General features: G+C 44.0%; 1 protein-coding gene across 4 annotated transcripts in view; it reads left to right on the top strand.

The window, feature by feature from the left end:
- The window catches only part of atrn (attractin), a 138,183-nt gene that overhangs the window by 19,567 nt on the left and 93,172 nt on the right, over positions 1-25,444 (top strand). For all 4 annotated transcript variants that reach the window (XM_084568796.1, XM_084568795.1, XM_084568797.1 and 1 more), the window contains exons 5-13: positions 2,923-3,119; positions 6,486-6,654; positions 9,077-9,167; positions 11,538-11,787; positions 12,414-12,597; positions 13,313-13,467; positions 19,908-19,992; positions 24,122-24,348; positions 25,208-25,329. In XM_084568796.1, the coding sequence (XP_084424922.1) occupies positions 2,923-3,119; positions 6,486-6,654; positions 9,077-9,167; positions 11,538-11,787; positions 12,414-12,597; positions 13,313-13,467; positions 19,908-19,992; positions 24,122-24,348; positions 25,208-25,329 (1,480 nt within the window). The remainder of the gene's footprint in view (positions 1-2,922; positions 3,120-6,485; positions 6,655-9,076; positions 9,168-11,537; positions 11,788-12,413; positions 12,598-13,312; positions 13,468-19,907; positions 19,993-24,121; positions 24,349-25,207; positions 25,330-25,444) is intronic.

Genomic DNA, 25,444 nt, shown 5'->3' with positions numbered 1-25,444 from the left:
TAGCTCCCCGCGTGTTTGTCTTCTGGAGGGAATAGAGTCTAACGTCTCATTTCGCTGTCTCCCTTTGATGGATAACGGTGTTTTCTCTGAGTTTACAGCAGAACTTTTGACTTGTTTACACTCGGAAGACGCTGGGTTCATTTTCCCGACGCCCCGCGCGCCGTCTTCAGTGTCTCTCACATCAGCGTGAAGACGTAATTGGAAGTGAAGTCAGTTATTGCTTGACTTTCTCTTCCTTTATTGAAGCATTGTTATTGTCATATGACTGTAGCCACGCGGTTTAATGTAAACAGCAACTCCATGGGTTTTTGTGCACGGCGACTGCATTTAAAAATAGCCTTCTGAGCTTTAAACCATGAGCAGAGTTATGTAATGAGTTAACTTGGGTCTCAAGTCTGTTAGCATCATGTGTTTATGGCCAAGAACAACCTTTAATTAACTGTCTGACTACAAGTTGTCAAATTGTGCAGAGAAATACCTTCAAAATATGTATTCCTTTACTTTGATCGGGTCTAAATTGCTGCATTATTACTTTACTTTCATATTTATTACAGCTATAGTGAGATGCATCACCGTTCAAGTAGAACAGGCTCTAGCGACCTTTTACGCTCCTGCACGTCAACAAAACGTTGATTTTTGAACGTTTCATTGCTATCCCAAACTTTTTTTAGTCGCTAGCAGAAAAGCTAAATGTAACAGGGCCCTGATAGCTCATGTTTTTGGAGTGGGCGCGTCATACAGTCTGTCAGAGCAGTGGCACGGGTTCGATTTGAGTTGAATTTAAAAAAAAATAAAATAAAATAATGCCTCACCTGGAGGCCAAACAAACGTCAGGTCAGGGATATTGGCCTGGAACCCTTGGAGTTGATTAAGCTCCTGCAAAGATCTGCAGGGCCAATCAGCAACAAGAATAACAGCGATGTAGTCATAAATCTCATCTGAGGGTTGAATTAGTTTACAAGTAAATATCTCTGATTGACAGTGTTTGGAATAACGCCGTTTAAAAGAACGGCGTTAGGTAACGATGTTATTTTTTCAGTAACGGGGTAATCTAACTAATTCCTTTCCCCGTCGTTACAACGCCGTTAACGTTACTGGACGTTAAATGCGGTGCGTTACTATGCATTGATTGAATAAACTGTGTAATCCGAACGCACCCCTGGCTCACCGCTAGTGAGGAGGTGGGTTAATAACGAGGTAAGCGATTATGATTGGCTAAGGCAGAGTCATGTTTCATGGTAGCCAATCAGAGCCAGTGGTTTTACACACATGACAGCACACGCGCCACACACACACACACACACACACAACAGCTAAACAGAGATTCGATGAAGCAGCAGAGACGGCGAGTCAGGAGCAATCCGATGAAAAGTTGGCATTTTCAAGGTGGAGATATAAGCACTACTTCAATAAATAAAAAAAATCATTGTGGTCAAAGGGAGGAACGTGCATGTAATGTGTACATTATGTCCAGGAGCAAAGACTTTCTCGACATCCGTTGTAAGCGACTCTAATTTAATGAAGCATCTCACAACGACACAGGCATCTACAAAGCTAGTGGCCAAAAACACCGATACCTCCACCACAGATGACAGCTCGCCGTCTAAACCCTACCGAAATATAAATATTATAAAAATAAATTTAATATAAATATAATTATAAAATATATATATAAATATCGAAAGTTATGTACAAACACCTGTCTGTTCTAGTCATTTCAACTGACTTGTGAAAACTGCTCAAAAAAATCCAAATTATTTGACATATAGCAACTTTTTTTTTTTTAACAGTAACGCAAATAGTTACTTTCCCTGGTAACGAGTTACTTTTATTATAGAGTAATTCAGTTACTAACTCAGTTACTTTTTGGAACAAGTAGTGAGTAACTATAACTAATTACTTTTTTAAAGTAACGTTCCCAACACTGCTGATTGACTAGGACTATCCGATTGCGAGCAGGGTTTTACTTTTCTTCTGTTTCAGTTGAAGCACGCCCTGCAATAAAATCCAAACGGTGTGCTACTAAACTCATATTCTGAGCCGTAAACACACAGTTTGACCTGTCGGTCGCGGAGAGCTTTAGATTTACAGATTTACTGCAGACTGACTGATCTTCCCTTCGGCGCTTATCTCGTCTACCAGTTATCTCGGCCTCCACCCTCAGAATGGGCAATGTCAACAACATAATTGGCGGAGGACGCATTTCCTTCCAACGACATGAAGGTCGGGTTAATTTGTGACGAGACAGTGGCATAGCTGGCATGTGTGTTAACCAGGGCGCCTCTTGTCCAATTCCTGCCGAGCGTGACCCCCTACGGCAAGGGTGTCAAACTTATTTTACTAAACGGGACCACACATAGAGCCCGGTTTGATCTCTCGGGGCCTGGATCATTAACATAACAACTTAAAAAACTATAAAGAGCTACCTCTTTCACATTTTTCCTTTGTTTTTTACTGATCAGACTCTGGCTCCAAACTCACAGGATGGCGCCGCCCGTATCCCTGTGAAAATAGCATCAGTTTGGCTAATGCAAGGATGTGGAGACGCATCGTCCATATTTATATACAGTCTATGTCTGCAACTATTACTAAAACAGTGCGACTCCTAGTGGACAAATTAGGAATAGCAGCCACAATTGCATTTCTTTTTTTTCTGTAATTTTTGCAAATTTATCCTGCAAGCCAGTTTGAACCCTCTGGTGGGCCGCTTTTGGCCCACGGGCCGCATGTTTGACACCCCTGCTCTACAGGATAGGTGGTAATAGATAATAGATGCATGGGCGTCTAAAGGGGAATGTTGCATATTTTAGCTTTTAGCCCAGAGAGAGCCGAGGCGCTGAGGCAGACGTAACTCACTGATGTCTTTAAGATTTTAATCCCCTCTTCCTCTCTGACTGTTCCGTCTTGTCCTCTTTGTCGAAGGGTGAACACATGTCCCAACAACTGCTCCGGCCGCGGCGAGTGCCGCGTGGGGAATTCCACCTCCTCCGTGTACTGCGAGTGCGAGGCCAACTGGAAGGGCGAAGCGTGCGACATCCCCTACTGCATGGCCGACTGCGGCTCCCCCGAGAGAGGTGACTGCGAGGGCAAGAGCTGCGTCTGTAAGGCCGGATGGCAAGGTGGGTCTGGCACCGCGGCCGCCGATGTGACTTCATGCTCCCCGCGCTGGCTTTAATAACCACAATGCAGTCATCACTCTGGCCTCAGCAGGCCCACACACGCCCAGCCCTCCTCAGTGGATGAAATAAGCCGCTCTGCTTCCAGCCGTGGCTCGTATATTTAGCTGCCAAAATTATTAATATGAGGATTTTCGTCGAAATGCATCATGTCTCGTTTCTATTTTCAGTTTTATGGAGCGGCTGTGGAGCTTTTAGTAGTAAAGAAGCTGAAAATTAGATGCAACAGCTCTGCTGAAGCCTCTGGAGTATGAAGTGATTCAATCAGAGGACTGTTGATTTAAACTAGGAGGTAATTCTGAGAAAGAATAAAGACAAACTAAATGTCAGACTAATCCCCAGAGATTCGCCCCTTGCAGAAAAGTCTCTGGAACACAGCTCGTATAATTAGGTAAAACTTTTAATGAAGTTACAGTGGGATTCATTTACTTGGCTTCCTGCTCGCGCACAATTCAGTAGTTATTACATTTTAAGTCTCTTAGTTCTGCTTTTTGTGAGAGACAGAATTATACTGACAGTTGCAGGACTAGCGTGCACATGCATATGGCTCCAGCCCAATCATGGTCATCGATTAAAACACTATATTACTATTTATGTTAAGCAAAAGAAATGGTGTGCAGGTTGCAAGAAAACAAAGGAACAATTGAATTTGCTTTAAACTGGCAGGTAGTGAATCCCAGGCCTTTAATTTAAAATGCAGTTTGTGCAAAAGGAGGTCTTCCAACGCCTGAGTCTGCAGGTTCCCTCTGATTCCCTCTGTATTTTGGGTGTCAAGTGAAGTATGTTTTTATAAACTTTAGCTTTCCTCCAAAATGTGATACCATCAGGTCGGTGGCGTAGTCTGGTGCCTGAGACATGGAGGTTACGCAGCAGTAGAGAAGAGAAACAAATAATACCAAAGGCTAAAAGTTTAAAGATTAACCCAAACAGTCATTGCTAACTTGATAATCTGTTTGTCAAACCATCTGGAGCCACTTTAAATGCTGTAATGTTTCAGATAAGTTGTAGTTTTAGGGGAGAATAATACACCCCTACCCAATTATTTCATTTAAATAGCTGACAATTAGCTGAATACTAATATTTTTTAGCAGTTTCAGTGATTTTATTACACAGATCTGAACATTTCTTTTAAAACTCGCTCAGAAACAAATCAAAAGAAACCCAGTGTAGCTGCTGGAGGTTCAGCAAAGAGATCTTTTATTCCACATTTCCAGCTTTAAGCCCTCTACCGTTATTATTGAGGCTTTTGCTGCCCCCACAACATCCATCTGCCGTCACCCGACGGGCTTCAGACGAACTTGTTTTTTTCACAGGGTCAGCTTCCTCATCGCTTGAGTCACGATCGTATGACTCTGTGTATTTGCACATGTCCCGACTGGCGCTGCATCCCGTCTGAATCAGACCGTACGGACGCTCTGTCCGCTCTATTAGTTCTTAACCGTCTCCGCATGAGCAGAGACGACGACGGTGGCGACGGTGGCGGCTTCGGCTTCATTTAACTGCGCTTATATCTGCAGCTCGGCGTGCTTACGATCTAATTACCAAAACTCAGGGAGCTGAGAAACAGACTGGCGTTTTCTTTAGCCTTTATTACCCTGTCATGGTGTTTTAGCAGGAGAACAGCACTCTGGGTGAACGCTGTGCTGCCAGCTCCAGAATGAACTCATTTTCTACAGCAATCGGTGCAAAAAAGCAGAGACAGATGCCTGTTTAGTCAAGCCATCCTTGCATCTAATCTCTCTTTCACAGATGAATATTTTTTTAAAGCCATCGTTTGTTTCATTTAGCATTAGTGGAAGAAGACGAGCCGCATGAGGTCTAACAAAACAAGAATGGGTGAAGTGACCTTGATTGTCGGGGTGAATTACAACACTTCCTCCTCTGGCGCACGGCCGCTTGTGCATTGTTGATAAGGACAGATTGATCAATCCAAGTAGTGAACACCTTGTTTCTGCTGAACAATGGCGTGATGGCACTAATTGGTGTTTTACATCTAATCACGTAGAAGAACAGAGGGGCGACAAACTGCAACCGCGGCCGGTGCAGGTTCAGAAGGTTTACAGGAAAAGGTTGATCCTTCGATTCCAGACTTTAGTAGGTGTTTGCCAAACACAAGTCGCTGAATGTCTTCCCTTCATTCAGGAGTGGTTCCGGTTTATTCTACAGTTATTGTTCTCGCCCGTAAACAGGGGAAGGCAGCTCTGGCCTGAGCCATCTGTCTTTTTAAGGAGTTATTCCACTGTTATTGTTTCCTTGAATGCTCAAGAATAAAATGTTTGTTTCAGTGTTTGCAATGCAATATTGCAAAAAAAAATCTTATGAGATATGCACAGATCAGGCATAATATTATGACCACCTTCCTCTTGAGTCATTAAGGACAAAAATTGCTATAAAAGTGTAACAGATTTTTTTTTTATGCTTTTTTCTGCATGAATCTCTTAAAGCACTTCAACACTTTACAAAATTACCAAAAAATCTATAATTTGTAACTTTTAAGCTTTTAAATGCCAGATTGGTTACTTAAAGTTGCTGTCGTTTTATACGAAAAAACACAAAAAAATATGTTATTTTCCATAAAACTAATGTTTTATGTCTTGGATATGACCAAGCTTATCTAAAATATTGACTTGACTGCATTATTAGTTTTTGTGTAGCATCAAATTAAAATTTTACTATCCTCTTGTGACCTTAGCGGACAAAAATGTCCCATTGACTCCCATTAAAACCAAATTTTTTAGTTTTTAAAAAACAAATCTCTCTGCCAAGACACAATGTAAACATTCATTCTGCAATATTAAGGTTTTATTTATGAGAACAATGGTTACATTTGTCATTTTTAGTGTTCAACACTAAAATCTGACATTTCCCCATTATAGGGTCTTATGCATTAAATTTTGTCACTGCACTTCACTGTGGAGAAAACAACGGTTAGTGAGTTTGTGCACCTGAGTGCTAAATCCGGTGTATACAAGTGTATTTACATGCCCCAAAACATTAACCGGAACACATCTACAATTTTATTTCACATTACATTTCGTAAGTGATTGCAAGTGATTACATGAATTATGGATCCTGAATCTTCATTCTGACTTTACGCCTCATTTTTAACAAGTGGCCGGGGGCGCCATGAGAATAAGAGTTAGCTTTTAAATCTAATTTGCATGCATTTGTTGAATAGTCCCAGTTTGTGTTAACTCACTCCTGCTGCAGGATATTAAAGTTTTATCCTTTTGTTTAACAGGCTGCTCAGTTAAAACGCTGATTTGTTTTGTTTGTATTTCAACAAAAGCCTCCCGTATCTCCCCTCAGGTCCAGACTGCTCCGTTTCAGTCCCCGCCAATTCCTCCTTCTGGACGAGGGAGGAGTACAACGAGGCCGGGCTGGCCAGGGCCTCCCACAAGGCTGTGGTGGAGCAGGGCATCATGTGGGTCATCGGAGGCTACGTCTTCAACGCCTCCGACTATCACATGGTCAAAGCGTAAGTTCCCTCCGTGTGAATCCTTCTCGTTTGGCTGCAGCTCTCGTACAAAGGAACGGCGAGACACCCATGCTCCTCCTGTTGCTATGCGACCGCAGGGTTTGTGCTTTTTGGAAACACGATGTCCCCGCCGGAGAAATTAAAATATTTTTAACTTGCACAGCCGTTATAAAGAGTGTTAAAGTGGCGCTCGCTCTCAGGAAGTGGCCAAAGGACTTCCTGTCTGTCGTAAAAACCGCACAGCTTAACACAGATGGCTTTCTATCGTGGGGGCACGGAGCGCGGCGTGTAATTAAACCCGTAAAATTACAGGACAGGCTGACGCTCCTCGCCCTGAACTCCACCCTGAGAGATCACACTCGTTCCCTCGGCTCATGTTTGGGGTTTTACGAGGTTACCAGCAGTCCAAGGTCTTTTTTATTCGTGCGCATGGTCCATCAGATGAGAAGATAAAGGAGTATTCTGTCAGATTTGCACAGATTTGTGACACGGTTGCTCCTTTTGTTTTTTGTTTTAGCTTGTTCCCCACATGGCCGCTTCAGTTAAATGTTTAATAACCTGTTCTTAGTTTGTTGGTAGGCAGGTTAATCAGCATTCAGTCAGCTGCTGTCGTCTCGTTAAAGGGGACATTAAATGAGTCCAAGGCACAAAGGTAGTTTATACTCGTTTAGTGACGCCATCAGATTGAAGCTTATGAGCTGAGATGCTGAATAAAACAAGGACAGCAGCAGAATAAGTGAAGTGAGAGTAGGTGTTTTAAAGTCAGCGTTTTCCTACTGAATTCCACCAGAATGATAAAATCAGTGTTGAGTTTCTGCTCATTAGACTTTGGAGCCTTGGTCGAGACGTACCGTACCGTGTGCTGCACGCTAACACTGCTGCATTCTTTTGTTTTTATAGCTCTTTAGTTCCAGTTAGGCGTGGAGAGGCCTCTGAATGTTCACAAGCGGTCGGCCTGGAAACAAATCTGTGCAAAAAAGAATCTGTTGTGGGGGAATTAGTGTAAGATACAGAGCGACAGGTTAAAAGGTGCAGGAAAGAAGTGAAGAGAGTGTTTATTTTTATTGCGTGATTGGACTAACACAGAACTATCTGAGCTCAAGTTAAAGTGAGCTCAGAGATTAGTGTGCTGGGGGATTTCCACATGTCAGGACGTCAGTAGATGATGATGATGATGATGGTCAGGGTGTGCATGCAGCCCAGGTGCAGAGAAGAAAGTCCCTAAAAATTCACCAATAGATTTAGAGAAATGATCCGTGATTTTATTATTTTTTTATTGTTTGTTCTTTTTTTTTTTACCGCTTCTCCTCTTGCTCCTCCCTCTCTCTCCCTCCCTTTCTTTTCTTTCTTCTTCTGCTCCTCTGTCGTCTTCTTGTTCACCTGCTCCTTGTTATTCTCTCAGTCCTCCCTCTTCTTCTTTTGTTCTTCTTTTTGTCCTCTTCCTCTTTCTGCTTTGTCTTCTTCTTCACCTGCTCATTTTTTTTCTTCTTCTTCGTCGTCTTCTTCTTCTGCTTCTTCTTCTTCAATTGCTCCTTCTTCTGATTCTTCTCCTTCTTCTCATTCTTCTTCTTCTGCCGCTGTTTCTTCCTCTTCTTCTTCACGTGCTTCTTCTTCTGCTCCTGCTTCTTCTTCTTCTTGTTTCTCGTCCTCTTCAGCTTCTTCTCATTCTTGTTGTTGTTTTTCTTCTTATGCTTCTTCTTCTTCACCTGCTTCTTCTCCTCCTCCTCCTCCTCCTTCTCCTTCTTCTGATTCTTCCTCTTCCTCTTCTGCTGCTGCTGCTGCTTCTTCTTCACCTTTATCTTTACCTTCTTCATGTGCTTCTTCTTCTCCTCTTCATTGTTCTTCTTCTTCGTATGCTGATTCATCTTCTTCTTCACCTTACTGTTCTTTACCGGCTCCTTATTCACATGTTTCTTCTTCATCATCATCATCATCATCATCTTCTCCTTCTTCTGCTTCCGCTTCGTGTTCTTCTCCTCTCCATTTTCTTTTTCACCTGCTGCTTCTTCTTGTATCTGGTCATTTGTTTTCGTCTTTGTTTTTTTTTTTTTGTTTTTTTTTTTAAATCAGGTGGACAATAGAGTGAAGGACTGGTCGAAAAAAGACTCAGAACATTCTTCTTTTTTCAATTGTCCCCCAGGAGCAGTTCAAGAAGAGTCACCTATCTGTTTGCAAAATAAAACCCTCCAGATAGAATCTCTAGAATTGTTTTTTGAGGACTTTTTGAATTAATATGAAAAATAGTTTTTTGAGAAGAATATTTAAAATGCTGTGGTGGAGTTCATGTTCCCTACTGAACCATATCTGAGCAGATTCTGCCCCCATAGTTCCTTTATGGGACAGGTGTATTAGATCAGGACCCCTCTTAGAGGAGACTTTCTGTCACATTGACCTTTTATTTGTTTTCTCTTTTTCTCTTTAGGTATAACCTCAGCAGCAAGACCTGGCTGACCCTCGACCCCTCCGTCAACACGGTCACACCTCGATACGGCCACTCGCTGGCTCTGCACGAGGTATGAAGGGAACACAAAACCAGCCTAAATATTCTTGCCCATCCTGCAGACACCTGCTGTTTTTGCTAGCTCAGCCTCTACGTGATACGAAGGCGATGACAGCACAACAGACGAGGGCTAAATTAAACCGAGGCTCTCGAGCGGAAACATGCTAAACTCCCCCGTCTTTTTATTTATGCTTTCTGTTGTCTGGGACTAATGTATAAATCTGTGGGTTTTGACACGCTGCAGTGAAGTGGTGGAGTAGTTTCCTCTGTGTGGAGCCGCTGATGGAATAATAAATCAAGACAGAGGAAGGTTTTTGGAGGAAGACGCGGTCTGTGTCTGCGTTTGAGCTGCTGAGAGTTTTGTTTTGAACAAATTGCGTCCCAGGGTGTGAATGTGTCTCGTAAGTCAATGCGTGCTCTGCAGACAAATCTGCAGTCGAGTCACAGATGATACATAACGGATGATGTACAGGTTCACGCTCTCAGGAAGCTCTCGTATCCTGACTGGTTTATAAAATCTGCAGATAATCTGCATCGTTGCCACTTTACATGGACTCTAGTGTCCCACTATTAATCAGAGTAATAGCTCAACCAGAATAAAATGACCCCATAGAGCCGCCTCAATCAAATACTAACACCTAATAACCCAGTAAACCCTCCTCTTTATAATTATCAGCCTCCTCCTTCTATTACTGTTTCTCCTCTTGCTCCTCTCATTCATTCTTTTCTTTTGCTTCTGTCCTTCTTCTTTCCCCCTTCTTCTTCTTCGTCATTATTTCCTCCTCCTTATTCTTCCCTCGTCCCTCCTCTTTCTTCTTTTTCCCTTGTCGTACTCCTTCTTCTTTCCTCCTTCTTTCCATCTTATTCTTTCCTTCTCCTTCTTCTCCTTCTTCTTCTACATCTCCTTTCATTCTACTTCTTTATTATTTCCTTCTCCCACCTCTTTCCTCCTGCTTCTTCTACCCTTGTCCTCCCCCTTCTTTTCTCCTCCCTCTTCTTCTTCTTTGTCTTCTTCTTCCCTTCTTCTTCTTTCTGTCTTCTTCTTCCCTCCTCCATCTTCTTTTCCTCTTCTTCTTCTTCCCTTCTTCTGTCCTCCTCCTTCTTCTTCACTTGTCCTCCTCCTTCTTTCCGTCTTCTTCCCTCCTTCTTCTTCTTTTTTTTTTTCTTCCTTCCTCCTCCTCCTTCTTCTTTCAGTCTTCTTTTTCTTCCCTTCTTCTTCTTCTTCCTCATTATTTCCTCCTTTCCTTTTCCCCCTTCTTATTCTTTCCGGCTTCTTCTTCTGTTGTCCTCCTCCTCCTTCTCCTTCTTCTTCTTCTGCTGCTTCTGCTTTCCTCCTCCTCCTCCTCCTCCTCCTTCTTCTTTCCCTCTTCTTCTTCTTCCCCCCTTCTCCTCATCCTGCCGTTATATTTTCTGCAGATTCAGTCTTCCACAGCGAGCATGACCACTTCTCTTTCCGTTTTGGGTTATGTAAACACACGTACAGTATCTTATCAGAACATTCGGTCTTTTTCTTTTTGTCTATCGTTGTGTGTCGTTTGTGAAAAGAAGCCGTCCTAGTATTTCTGTCATCTAGCGGACTTCAAGGACTTTAACGTTCACTGAATACAATCTTTAGTTTAAACCTGTATCGCCAGAGAAAGTGCTGCATTAAAATTAATTCCACAAAGGAATCTGAAACTGAAGACAAGTGCATAATCAAAATGACCAGGGTTTTATTATGAAGAGATGTTTCTCTGTCTGACCTTCAGACTCTCTTCAGTTCATTCAGAGCAGAAAATAAAAATAATTATAATAAGCCTGTGTTGTTTTTTAACAGCTCAAGGACAGAATGAAGGTTATTTATTAGTTTTATTTTTTATTTTTGTAGAATCCCTTGTGGTTTTGGTGATTAGGTTTAATTAGAATGATGGTACTTTAGTACTTTAAGACTTTAGTGTGTTACAGTTGAGGACAGGGCTCCTACTTACTAATAACTGAAGCTAGTTTACTACTTTCATCAGGTCATTACGTAAATTACTTAAGTATTTCGTCATGGTGTCTGTTATATAACACATACCACTCCAAAATGTCCACAAACTAAACCCAATGATGTGACTTAAGTATCATGTAGCGTAGACTTTATCAGAACTATAGTTGGGCGCCAGACGGGGGAGTAAATGATGTTTTTAACCTGCCATTTTAAGATTTAGGGGATTAAGTAAAGTAAAGTTAGCCTGGTTAGTAGTAGTAGATGAATGAGAGCTGGTGTGTACTCTGTCTCCACTACACCATGGCATCATTTACTTGAATTTAGAGGCAAGATATTACCAAAAACCAGATACTCACCGGTTATTTGATTATTATAATCTACATCTCCTCCGCTGTGTGTCTGCGTTTCTTCCAGGGGAAGATCTACATGTACGGAGGAAAGATCGACTCCACGGGGAACGTGTCCAGCCAGCTGTGGGTGTTCCACATCCAGAACCAAACCTGGGTCCTCCTGAACCCCCGGGCCAAGGAGCAGTACGCTGTGGTGGGGCACTCGGCCCACATCGTGCCTCCCAATGCGGAGGGGGACAGCCCGGTCATGCTGGTTCTGTTCGGACACTGCCCCCTGTACGGCTACATCAGCCAGGTGCAGGAGTATCACATCGGTATGTCTGTCAGCTTCTAAATCTTCCCTTTGTGTCAGGACCATAGACTGTATATAAATATGGAGGAGGTGGAACTTATGACCTATACTGCAGCCAGCCACCAGGGGGAGCTCTACCTTTTTTGGCTTCACTTTTGATGAGCTGTTCCCCCGTCCATCTTTATATACAGGCTATGGTCAGGCCCTATAAATATAAGAACAGGAAATTAACACTAGACCAACAAGTGGACGCTAACGAGTTTTGTACTCGAGTGGCGTGTTCATCTAATTCTCCAAATTTGCTGGCAGGACACCAGACTTCATTAAGAGGCCTCATTGTCTCCTAAAAGACAATCTGCCTGAGAAAATGGGATGAATTAACCAGTGGACAGGACTGCTGCATCCCTACTCAGCTCACAAATGAAAGTGATTAGGATGCAATCATTAACTTAACAATCTATAAAACATAATGGAGTCCGGTGCTGCTTACATGCTTGTAATGCATTCTAGGAGCAATAATTAGAAGTCCCACTTACTAATAAACTCAACTACCCTCCTCCTACTAAACCAGACTTACGTTTTTTTGGTGTCTCATTTCATTATTGGAGCTTTAATTGCCCATTAAAACCCTGCTATGTGACCCTCCAGCCAGGAACACGTGGAGCATCGTGACCACGAACGGCGCGCTGGTCCAGGGCGGCTACGGCCACAGCAGCGTCTTCGACCCCAGCACCAGAGCCATCTACATCCACGGAGGCTACAAGGCCTTCAGTGCCAACAAGTACGGACTGGCGGGAGACCTCTACAAGTTTGACGTGGACGGGAGGAGATGGTGAGTTCTTCTTTTCGCTGCAGATGTGTACGGACGGCGCCGTTTTTCACAGTGTTTTGTAGTGAGACACGTGCTACAGAAGTGGGGTATAGTGCAAATATTTTTCACGTAACAGTGCAGGGAAATGTTGTGGACGAGAGGACTGGTCAACTCAGCCATAAATAGTAAGAGCAAAAACAAAAAAATAGTACGATAATAAAATGTAAGTACAAGAATCACCCAATTTGCAGCATAAAATTTTAATTTGCAAAGGTGCAAGTTGTATTTGATAGTCCAGCTGCTCTGGATGAACGTTTTTGACTCACAATCTTCAATACAAAATGCATTAGTACTAATTTTTAAGGAGCAAACAGTATATCACTAACAGGCAGGCCGTCAGAAGCCATCCCATACGGACCCGGGCCTGCAGCCAAAACCTTTGACATATCTGCTGTCATACATATATGTTCAACTCTATGTTACGTGACAATAAATATTGTCAAAAGTTTTTCTTATCGTACTGAATTAATTTGATTACAGCAGCTAATAACCCTGTAAACCCTCCTCATCCTTATTATCAACCTCCTTCTTCTTCTACTGCTTCTCCTCTTGCTAACCCTCTTCCTTCTTTAGAGAAATTTCTCTAACTGAACCTCTTTAAAGTTTAGTTGAATATCCCTGCTGTGTATGTTTATATATGTATATGTTTAAAAAAAATCTGTGTATCCACCATCAGGACCATTCTGAAAGACAGCGGCTTCTTCCGCTACCTCCACACGGCGGTGATCGTGAGCGGGACGATGCTGGTGTTCGGAGGGAACACGCACAACGACACGTCCATGAGCCACGGCGCCAAGTGCTTCTCCGCCGACTTCTTGGCCTACAACTTGGGTCAGTAACACACGCATATACACACACACACACACACACACTCACCATAGACAGTATAAAGATGGACGGCGGAACTGCTCCTCAAAAGTGAAGCCAAAGCAAGTAGAGCTCCCCCTGGTGGCTGGCTGCAATATAGATCATAAGCTCCGCCTCCTCCATGTTAGCGGATGGGACTTGGGCCAAACTAAAACACTAAAGTAGACGTCAAATAAATTTTTTTTCAAGGATGTACAGTGTATAATCCAACATTTCCTTGTAACTGGTGGAGGCAGAGCAGAGCGTAGTATTAATTTAACGAAAACGCGAGTGAGTCTGGAGGAAGTGTGGGCGGGGCATCGATATCGTGGCTCCACTCCCGGACCGTACTGATCAGACTCTGGCTCAAAACTTGCAAGATGGCGCCTCCCGTATCCCCTGGAAAATAGCATCAGTTTGGCCAATGCAAGGAAGTGGGGACGAGTTGTCCATATTTATATACAGTCTATGACACACACAGTGACAGGTGCTCCTGGTTCACTCCTGCCTCTTTGCATCCATACATGGGCACAGGCTCACACCTGGGAGCTGCTCGGTACAACTTCCCTGTTTTGTTGTTGACAATGAGACGCTCCACTGGGACAAACCAGGGGTCAAATGGAACAGCGGTGAACCACGACCTCATAATAACACGGTGTCCAGCGGGGCAGTGGTTCTGGTTCATTGTTGTCTCAAATAGTGTAAACTCAAACAAGCCCTTTTTAGACGGTGTCCATAGTTCAGATTAATCCCCTTTAGCTCTGATGAGGGGAAATTAATATTTCCATACAACATATTTACGTTTTTATCCGGAAACCTTGTAGATCTTTTTCCTGTTTCCTCCATTTTTCACAATGGCCTCCAGGCACAAGGTACACACCCTGACGTCGAACCCTCAGTCCTCTGGGGACTCATTGGAAAGCTGACAGGAAGCCTGGCCTTCTCTCCAGACATCAGAGGTTACGTGGGCTCTATTACTCCACTAATAATCAGATTTAAAATGCGTCAATCAGAGCAGGCTGGACTAAGAAGGAGTTTCAGTTTTGAGAGGAGTGGTGTAAACCTTTAATAGTCCATTGAATAGGAAAATATTACCTCTTAATAGTAATGTAAACACTTGATCTGATGGTTTGAACATAGACTTAATGTTTCATTTATACATGCACTGGCTCAGCACAGTACTAAAATATACAGCGGTACACTAGCTGTGTATGAAATTAGGTATGGTGATTACAAGCACACTATGAAGTGCAATAGTAAAAAGAACCTGTGGAGTTGACAACAGTGGAAAAAATAGCTTATATTTGCTCCCAAATGTTTCTCTATGTTTGGAATAAATGAGTCCATGCTTGCTCCGTGTGGGGTAAACATCAGGTGGTGAGTTTCCAGGAAGGACAGAAACAAGGGCGTAGAAAAACAACCTGTTGTTGGAACAAGTGTCGAACATCCCGCTCTTCTTCTTCTTCAGTTATATTTCTGGCAGTTTCACACACATACAACCGATCAGCCACAACATTATGACTGCTAACAGTTGAAGTAAATGACATTTAAACCATCTTGTGATAATTCAGTATTCTGCTGGGAAACTTCTGGACCTGGCATTCATTGGTGTGGATGTTACTTAGAGATGTAGCACCCACCTAGACCAGACCAGGCACCCCCCACCCCATAGTAACGACACATGAAGATTCTCCCGAGAGAACGAATGCTTCATGATTTAAAATGGATGGAGTCTCCTCTGCAGCAGACACACACAGTAGTCTGAATATTCGTCAGCCTGTTTTCTTATATAACAACCTTTTAAAAACCCACTGAGTGGCGCCTCGGGGCTGATCTGTACACCCGACTGGACAGAGTTGAAAACTGCCCCAAAAGGATCTTAAAATCTTCCAGTTCTCCTTCTAAGAACAAATTCAGCTGCGAGCAAATATGTCACAGGATCTTTAATTGGCTCGTCTGATGTGTGTGTGTGTGTGTTAGTGGATAAAGGAAAGTCAGGTCAGATGTTAAAGAGCATGTCCCTCAACCTGTTGACTATTGACTCCATCAGAATTTCCCCAGTTCATTCATGTCCTCTCCTTTTGTTGCTAATCCTTTTCGAGTTACACAACAGTTCGGTTTCCGTTACTGGTGAAAAACGAAGATCAGAGTTGATTATTGACGATGAAGGCGTACGTTTTTGCTTTCTGCTCCCGTTTGTCCTAATAGAACTCATCACAACATTGTCAGAGTCCGTCCCAGCGTCCTGATTTTTGCTAACCGCCTGTAAACAGTGTTGTAAATTGACTCCTTCCGTAGCGCTGTCACAAATCGCCGCTCATTAATCGGAGGCTTTCGCTTTCTCCGGACGGGAAGGGAGAATCCCCCGGAGGCTGCGAAACCGGGGGCCCCGGGACGTTGAGTTTTTCTGTGTCATTACCAAGATGATTGACAAGCTGTGAAATTAGCATCTCTGGGGCAAACACACACTCACCCTCCCTCCCTCTATCCTTACCGCCTCTCTGCGTCCAGCTTTATTCATTAGAAATAAATGCCAGGACTCAAATATTACCAATAAACATCCCGTTTTTTTTTTTTTTTTTGGATTTATTTCCCCTGTGAGTTTGCATTTAAGTCAAACTCAGAAATTATAAACTACCCCCCCTTTCTTTCAGCTCTGACCCCCCTCCCTGCCAGTCCTCGTCCTCCACATGATTTTGTAATTGGACAGAAAGGACCGTCTGACTACATTTCTCACCCCACCCTCAGCCAGCTGCAGGGTCGGTGTCTGCAGCAGCAGCAGCTCTGGTAATTGTCTGGTAATTATGGCGGAGATGGGCAGAGCGTCGAGAACTAATTGCCCCTCCTTAACAAGCTGAACTCAATTAGAGCGTGGAATTTAAGGGCCGTCCGCTGTCATGACATTGGGAGACGGTGTTGCAATAAATCCTCGCTCTTGAAAGGGGGGGGAGGGGGAAGTACCACAGTCTGCCACCAGAGGGCAGCGTCTACCTGCGAATGCGGCGGCGCTCTAACAGACGTCACTCACTGTCCTCTGGGAGAACATGATGACTTGCACTGCATTGTACTGAGTGAATGTGATGTACTGCAGTCGCTCTGCTGCATTCATGAGGCTTTGACGTTCACGATCACGAGACGCCTTGTCAGATTGTTCTCTTGCTCGTAGTTCTGCTCCACACACAAATATAAGTGTTAGTTGTAATCTGGGTGTCTGCACCAGTGGTTCCCAATCTAGGGCTCGAGGCCCCTCAGAGGGTCATGCATCAGGCTGCTCAACTGCCTCACACATATATATTTGTATAGCTATCTTTGTGAGGACATTCTTTGACATAATGCATTCCCTAGCCCCTGACCCTAACCCTAACCTTATTGTAACCTTTACCCTAAAACCGAGTCTTAACCTTCAAACAGCCTTGTAGAGAAGTGAGGACTGTCCAAAATGTCCTCGCTTTGCACAGATGTCCTCACAGCGATGGTGTAAAACTCAAACTGGTCCTCAGAAAGATAGCTATACAAGAGCACACACACACACACATGCACCATTCAGCTTTTAACTCTGCGTCTTCTGTGAAGTTGAGTTGATACCAAGAACTTTTTGCCTTTCTTTCTTTCTTTCTTTACTGTTTTTGACGTTTTCTTTCTGTCTTTCTCTTTGTCTTTCCAAATTTCTTTCTTTCTTTTTTGCTGTCTGTCTTTTTTCCTTCCCATTTTTGCCATGATCTTCCTAATTTGTTTCTTTCTTTCTTTCCTTCCCTTTTTCACCATTTTCTTTCGCTTTTTCTGTTTCTTTCTTTCTTTCTTTGTCTTTTTTCTTTTCTTTCCACTTTTTGCCATTTACTTTATGTCTTTCTAACTGTCTTGCTGTCTGTCCTTTTTCCCTTTCTGTCATTCATTCTTTCTTTCTTTTTTTCAGTCTTTCTTTCTTTTTTCCTGTTTTGCCATTTTCTTTCTGTTGTTGTTTTTCCAAATTTCTTTCTTTCTTTCTTCCCCTTTTTGCCATTATCCTCCTAATTTGTTTGTTTCTTTCTTTCCTTCCCCTTTTCACCATTTTCTTTCTCTTTTCTGTTTCTGTCTTTCTCTCTGTCTTTCTTTGTCTTTTTTCTTTTCTTTCCACTTTTTGCCATTTACTTTCTGTCTTTCTAAATGTCTTGCTGTCTGTCCTCTTCTTTGTTTCAGTCTTTCTTTCTTTTTCCTGTTTTGCCATTTTCTTTCTGTCGTTGTTTTTCCAAATTTCTTTCTTTCTTCCTTCATTTCCTTCTTCCCCTTTTTGCCATTATCTTCCTAATTTGTCTCTTTCTTTCTATCTTGTGTTTCTTTCCATCCCTTTTTCGCCATTTTCTTTCTCTTTCTATTTCTGTCTTTCTTTTGTTCTTTCTTTCTTTCCTTCTTGATAATGATGCTGCCTTGTTATTTAGTAAATTGCCATAAAGAATCGTAGCAAGATGACAAAGGCAGGAAGTATGAAACCTATTTCAGCTTCATACAAATATTCCTCATTGTAATTCTACCTCAAGTATCATGGTTGCTGCCGCTCTTAGCCAGAATGAGTCTGTTTTTAGTCCGGATGTCTAGGCATTGTCTGATTGCTGTGTATTGTGTACCTGCTCTTTGTTCTGACTCATCTGAATCCTCCAAGGCCGTTTGTTCTGGAGGTGAGCAGAGTAAACTGTTATTGTATCACAGGAACAAAACTCCCTCATTGCCGTTAAGAGTTTCCATTCACGGCAGTTTTGTTTTCTCAACAGGTATGTTTTTTTTTTTTTGGTAATACCACACTCAGGAAGCCATATGACTTGTGTGTAGTGATCAGCATTCCACTCAGCCGTGGACTCATTCGCATCAATCTGTTGGTCAAATGATAAAAAGATTTACAAGCCCTCTGTGATTTCACTGATTGGATTTCTGACGTCATATTGGCAGTGCCCGACTCCACGGGATCCTTGGTTTGTTCTTCTGCAGCAGAGCCCACACAAGTGGCCTCTCAGTGTTTACACTTGTGCTAGTCGGCTGAGTTTCTATGTGTACTTCTGAGTCTGATACTCTCTGAGTGAGAGGCGGTAGAAAGTAGAATTTAGTGTGTTTGTTTGACGGCTGAGAGGCGAAGATGAGGAAGTGCATTTTCAGTCACAGGTGTAGTTAACATTTACAGGGCAGCTGCACGTCGAGCTTTACCGTCGGGCCGATGCAGATGTTTAAAGGCTCTTTTATAGTACTGCGGGACATAGACGCTGTAACGTACGTACACGGTGCAAGCCATTGATTCGTGTGCGTTCGTCAGTCTGGCTCGCTCTGTAACAACGCCACCCCAGTGCTAGTCGCCGCCAGTCCGATTAATTTTTGTTTCTACTTCCTGCTTCACTTTCAACAATGGCGACTGAAACCTTCACCGAAATTTCGCCTAAGAAGAGTCGTACAAATGTTTGCATCTCCGAAACCTCCTCAGTTAACCTTTCCTCCGTGTGTTCCATCTTTATTGATCCAAAACAGTCCGTTCGAAAATTGCGGCGATGGAGAAGCAGCCGGAAATACTAAAGCGGAAACACGCAACTACCTAGCAGACCAATCACACCTCTTGTGGACTGCGTCACCGTGTCGAGTAGTCACATTTCTTGGGACGTGCACGTCAGGCTACGACATTAGGTTCCGCTTAGTTTCTGTGCTGTCGCCGTAGCTTCTGCGCCAAGGTAATGCAGAAGTCTAAACTGCCTATAGCTACCCTATGAAAGTAATTTGTCTAATTCAAAAATGGGCAAAGAAGAGGAGAGTGAGGGAGTGGAGCTGAAGCAGGCAGGTAATAATCATGCATGACTTAAAACCTTGGTGTCATGTAAATACGTGCGTTATATAAAATGTACAGTTGCCTTGAGTGGAGAAATTAGCTAAAGTTTGACGTTTTGCCTCAAGTATTCATTCAAGGAACTGCAGGTTGGATACAAAAAGACATTTGCTTAAATTTTGCGGCTTGCTCCAACCCTGATCCAGATGAGGGTGGTAAAGACGAGTCAGCTGACGTGCTTTGACCCCTACACATTGTTCGAGCCACGTCTGTTCTGTCTGTCTTGACAATCAGCCATCAAATGCCCATAGTGTCCACGGTCCAGATCCCAGTTCTCACTGCACTCCACTCCAGTCATTGCGTGACACCATATTTAATGATTTATTCCTTTAAGCCCTCCACACCAGACTGATTCTCTCGCCACGATTGTTGCTCCCGTAGCGGCCCGGGCCCCCGGCGTCTCAGTCAAGGACACTTTTCCGCCTGACTTGATCGACATGAGGAGATGAGCTGGTAAAGGTCTCGCTGACCGCCCCAGGGCACTCCAGCTGAACCTGCCGCAGCTAAAGACGTGTATGATTTAATACATGGGAGCAGGTCAGCAGTTTGACCCCCCCCTCATCTTTCTTGTGTCCTCTTCTCGTTGCAGCATGTGATGAGTGGACAATGTTGCCTCGACCGGACCTCTACCACGACGTCAACCGCTTCGGACACTCTGCAGTCTTCAGTGACAGGTAATCAGTTAGACAAATGCATCTTTGCAATCCTGCACAGAGAAATTCAGACACATCTACACATTAAATAAAAAACAAATAGAGTTTGGAACAAGAAAGCTGCTGTAAATCTTTGTGTTATATGAATGATAAAGATTCTGATCCTGCCCTTACAATTTAATGAAATATAATCAAAATACGCCACTATACAGTAGGTTAAAATTTGATGAGAGTATGAAGGAGATAAATCTACCATGTGACTGCCGTTCATGTAAACATTCCTTATTTCCCACCCTGACCTGATTTCCCTCAGTAACCTCCCTGCTTGAGTGCATGTAAACCAGGGTGACATGTCCTATTTCCACCGGGGGGCCCCACACATGTTTAATTATGCACTCGCGGTATTAAAAAGTGATGTCGAAATGACATATCTCCTGCAGCACGTAGCAGGGATGTGATCTCACACACTGCGCGCATTCCAAGTTTAACATGACGCCTCTCCGGCGCTTTTATGACGGGGAAATCAGTTTTCTCGCCTCCTATCCCGGTTCTTTTATTCATGATCTCTGTTACGTATGGTAGATGGTGGAGAGGGGGGAAAAGAACGAAGGAAGGGAAAATGATTGCTCCCGAGAAGTCAGAGCTCGTTTTGGATGTCTGAAGCATATACTGCAGATAAAAGATGGATGAAGCCACCAGGTCTGAAGAATGAAACCGGTGTTTGAAGATCTCAGGTTTAAAAGTGCATCTGTTATTATCACTTATTGCCAAAGGCACAGCCGAAGAGAACAAAACTAATGTCTAGAGATCCAAAGTCTCCAATGTATACCGATCAGACATAACTTTATGACCACCTTTTTAACAGTTGTGACTCATCAGAGAACGGACATGGGCCTTCTGAGGGTGTCCTGTGGTGTCTAGCTACAGAATGTTGTTAGTGAGGGGGCCTTTGAGGGGAGGGGCCTCTGTGGATCATCCCACAGATACTAGATCAGTTTGGGATCTAGTGAATGTGGAGGCCAGGTCAACACCTTGTGATGTTCTTCATGTTTTTTTGAGTTGTTCCTAAAGTGTTTTTGTGGCTGCATCCTGCTGGGGATGGCTGCTGCCATCAAGGAGTGTCATTGCTATGGGGTGGGGGTGCCTGGTCTGGTCTAGGTGGGTGCTACATGCCTAAGTAACATCCACACCAATGAATGCCAGGTCCAGAAGTTTCCCAGCAGAACATTGAAGTGTCACAAGATGGTTTAAATGTAATTTACTTCTCCTGTCCGGTCATAATGTTGTGGCTGATCGGTGTATGTAAACGCAGCCACTTATGTGAACCTCTTATCCAAATACGGCCAGGCGCCATAGTCAGACTGAAAGTAGAACTTCTTCTGTTTAATGAAAGACAAATAGAGTACACCTGGATAGTTTTCAATTAAGTGTCAATTTCACACGACTTAAACGCAGTTAGCAGCTGCAAGAGTTTATCTTATATTATCTAAATTATAATCATGACCATTTCGACACATATACTCTTATATAACGCTCACGAGGTAACAAAATATTCACAGATTTCACGCTTTTATACCGAGTCGGCGAAGAAATTCGAAATACGCCATAGGTGTGAAACGGGACTGGCGGCATGGGAACAAGAACACCTGCTGCACAGTCGAGGGCAGCGCACAGGATACGGTGAAAAGAAACCTTCATGCATCCATACATGACATTTCATTATTAGCCTGCGATATGAATAGATTGTGATGGGGGACGGCGCTGGGACCAGAAGCGATGACTCATCACCGGTATAAGTATTATCTGCACCGCCAGCCGAGCAAGACACAGCGATCCATATTAAATTATACATCCTTGTTGTGGAGAAACGCATCAAATATTAACACGGATCACTCGTCCATGTTTGAGTCAATCCTCGCTCTGAGGACCGCCGTTCCCCAGGAGCAATTAAGAGACGCATTCATTAACTGATCTGAACTCAAAGTAAAGTCCAAGAAAGAATGTGCAGCGGTAATAGTGAGCTTGGTTTTTGGAAACTAAACTGGAAGGAAAAAACTGAAAATGTAGGATGAGGAAATGTGTCTATGAGAAGGTTTTCTAAAAGAAATTTGTTCTTGCTCATAGGGCTGCAAGAACAAAGTTCGTTCTGGTCAGGTCATTTATACTTGTACACCAGCCCTGCCCACTGCAGCATACATTGCACATGCTAAGCATTGTGGGAGATGAAGGAGATGGACGACGAGATTCACTTTTCTTTTTTGGACGTCGACCTGTCGTTTTGACACCTGCGTACTTCGGATCACGGCGTTCATTCAGCATGCACCCACACACAGTATGACTAGCTCTACCCAGGAGAGATTAGCCGTCACACTGCTAACATTAGCAGCTAACAGAGTGGCAGCTAGCATTTCCGCATTAACCACGTCCAATTTCTGACCAATTACAGAATAGTTGCCGGACACCGCATGAGAAAAAAGTTCTGCCTGGTTGATGTGTCGAGAACAAGCTGCGAGAACAAATTTCTTGTCTTTAGGGCCTTGACACACCAAGTCAAAGTTCGGCTGTTACCTGGCCATTGGTGGACGGCTATGGGCCTAGTTTTTCCGCACTAGTCTGGCCCCGGACGATATAAACACAAATGTATGCTCACTGCAGCATACATTGCACATGCTAAGCATTGTGGGAGATGAAGGAGACGGACGACGAGCGGCACTTCTTCTTAATATTTTTGGACGTCGACCTGTCGTTTTGACACCTGCGTCCTTCATTCAGCATGCACCCACATACAGTATGACTATCTCTACCCAGGAGAGATTAGCCGTCACACTGCTAACATTAGCAGCTAACAGAGTGGCAGCTAGCATTTCCGCATTAACCACGCCCAATTTCTGACCAATTACAGAATAGTTGCCGGACACCACACGAGAAAAAAGTTCTGCCTGGTTGATGTGTCGAGAAGAAGCTGCAAGAACAAATTTCTCGTCTTTAGGGCCTTGACACGCCATGTCAGAAGTCGGCTGTTACCTGGCCATTGGTGGACGTCTCTGGGCCTAGTTTTTCCACACTAGTTGGGCCCCAGACGAAATAAACACAAATGTATGCTCTTGTTTGGCCCAAACATGCTGTTAGATGCTAACTCCTCCCAGCTAATGGTAGCTCCTCTCTGGTTAGAGCTATTTCCTTCACACTGGTGGAGAACATGCGTGCTAGCTGGCCGTTAGCTGTAGTCTTTGTGTCGTGTTCAAGTGCAATTGAACACAACGCCACGGTCGATCTTCATTACCAGTAGTTCTTTGATGTTTGTTGGTCCATACCTTTCTAAAGGTCTGGTTTTAGGTTTACCTCCCCCTTAGAATAGGTTTAAGTCTACGTTTTACTCGACTCCAGGCGGTGCGTTTTATGTTTCATGCTCTTACAGTAGCTTCAAATCCTGCAGCAAAGCTACTAGAAATCCCTCGGTCTCGGCTTAAAAGCCGCCAGAGCCCTCAAACCCCGAAAACCGTCCTCACCTTTGAAATTTGTCTGGCTTCCACCGTGACTCGCCTTAAATCCCTTTTTAAACTCTTCTTTTTCATAAACCTGTGTAATATTCTTGTTCTTAATGCGTCCCTTCGCTATCTTCCGTCCTCTGCTCGCTCACAATGACGTTTTAAATGAAAAGGGGAGGAAAGTGCCTCACTGATGAAGTCCCTTGCAAGACTTCCACCACCTCCTCCTCCTCCTCCTCCTCCTCCCCCTCCTCGTCCTGATCTGCACGCTCAGCAGGACGTCCGCAGAGAAACAGTTTGAAGTGTGCCCTCTGCGATCTGAGGGGACTTTGGATCAGACTTGTGCAAATTAGCCGTCCGCCCTGCCCGGCGGCCAACACCGGCGCGTGCACAAACGAATGCCAGAAGCTGAACAGAGGCCAGAGGAGGAAGATGTTCAGAAACGCCCTCGACCTGGCGTCCAAACACACACTCACCCAGCGGGGGGGTTCTGTCAGGTCCATCTGCAGAGGAAGAGAGCGCCTGTCGGGGATTTAACAGACTTATGAGGCGGGTTTGCACAAAAGGATGAAACTGGGCAGATCTCCCCTCCCCTCCCCTCCCCTCCCTCCTCTCACCTGTTTCTCCTCTATTCCTTTAACGTCCCCTCTGTTGTCTTGCAGCGAGATGTACGTGTTTGGAGGCTTCAACAGCCTGCTGCTCAGCGACGTCCTCGTGTACACCTCGCCCAGCTGCGAGGCCTTCTCCGGCTCGGCGTCCTGCACCCAGGCCTGGCCGGGGATCCACTGCTTCTGGAACAGCACCGAGGGGACCTGCCAGCCGTGGGACGGCAACACCGTCGGCCCCGAGCAGCAGCAGCAGCTCTCGTCCTCCTGCAACACGAGACCATGTAGGTGACGCCGTCCAACGTCTTAAGATTTAGATGTTGCCGTTTTGTTTTTTTCCTCCAGCTCATCAGCATTCCCTACACTCGTGTCCGACGAGATTCATAGAGCGCCAGAAACAGCTTGTTTGTCACGGACTGCCGGCGCGGCTTCTCGCATCAAAGAGTGAAAAAGGCAAAGAAAGAAAAGTGTCATCAGGGCTTTTTGTGTGTGTGTGTGTGTCTTTCATGCTTCCAGAAACTGTCCAGACGTCATTTGCCTGTGATTATGTTCTGAAAATGAATCGGTTAATTGCTTGATTTGGGAAAATGACCAGCTCCGTCTCGAGACAGAAATCCACCAGCTCCCTGTGAAGAAATGCTGCTCTACTCTGGTCGTGCAAAACAAGATATTTAAACTGAATCCTTTATTGATTCATCCAGAAAATGGGCAGTGGGTTAATCGATAAAGAAAACAGCTTTTAGTTGGAGCCCGTGTCCTGATTTAAGGATGCAGACTCAGGACCAGAACCTTCTTGCTGAGGACTTTGTTCTGTTTGCTGTTATAATCCAGAAAAAACTTGTGTCTGGGGGCAATCAGAGGGTTCAATTTAGGTTCAATTTAGACCCGTGAGTAAAAGAATATAGGTAATAGGAAAAAAAACATTTATTTATGCAAAGGAAAACAATAAGTTGCCAAAGTGGTTTTCCTTTGGCTTTTTGTTTGATGCACTGCAGTCTGGTGAATTACTAATGCTTCCAATTAACAGAAAGTGGGTCATGAACTCAGCGGACAGTTCAAAATCCTTTCCTCCTTGCAGGCTCAAATCCCGCTTCTGTCTGTGTTATAACTCTCTACCATGTCCTTGTACACTCCTACACACAGCTGTGGATAATGAGCGGTGCGACCAGTACACGGACTGCTACAGCTGCACGGCCAACACCAACGGCTGCCAGTGGTGCTCGGTCCAGTGCGTGTCTCTGGGGAGTAACTGCACCTCCGCTTCGGTAAGAAAGCCGACTGCTGCTACAGAGAGGGTTAAAGAAAGAGCATCACATCTAACTGCATGTTCACATATAGCCGTCAGAAAAACAGCCTCATCTCGCATCTCGAGATGAGGCT

This window comes from Chelon labrosus (assembly GCF_963514085.1).
Source record: "Chelon labrosus genome assembly, chromosome: 20".
NCBI lineage: Eukaryota > Metazoa > Chordata > Actinopteri > Mugiliformes > Mugilidae > Chelon > Chelon labrosus.
This window is presented reverse-complemented; position numbering and strand designations above follow the sequence as displayed.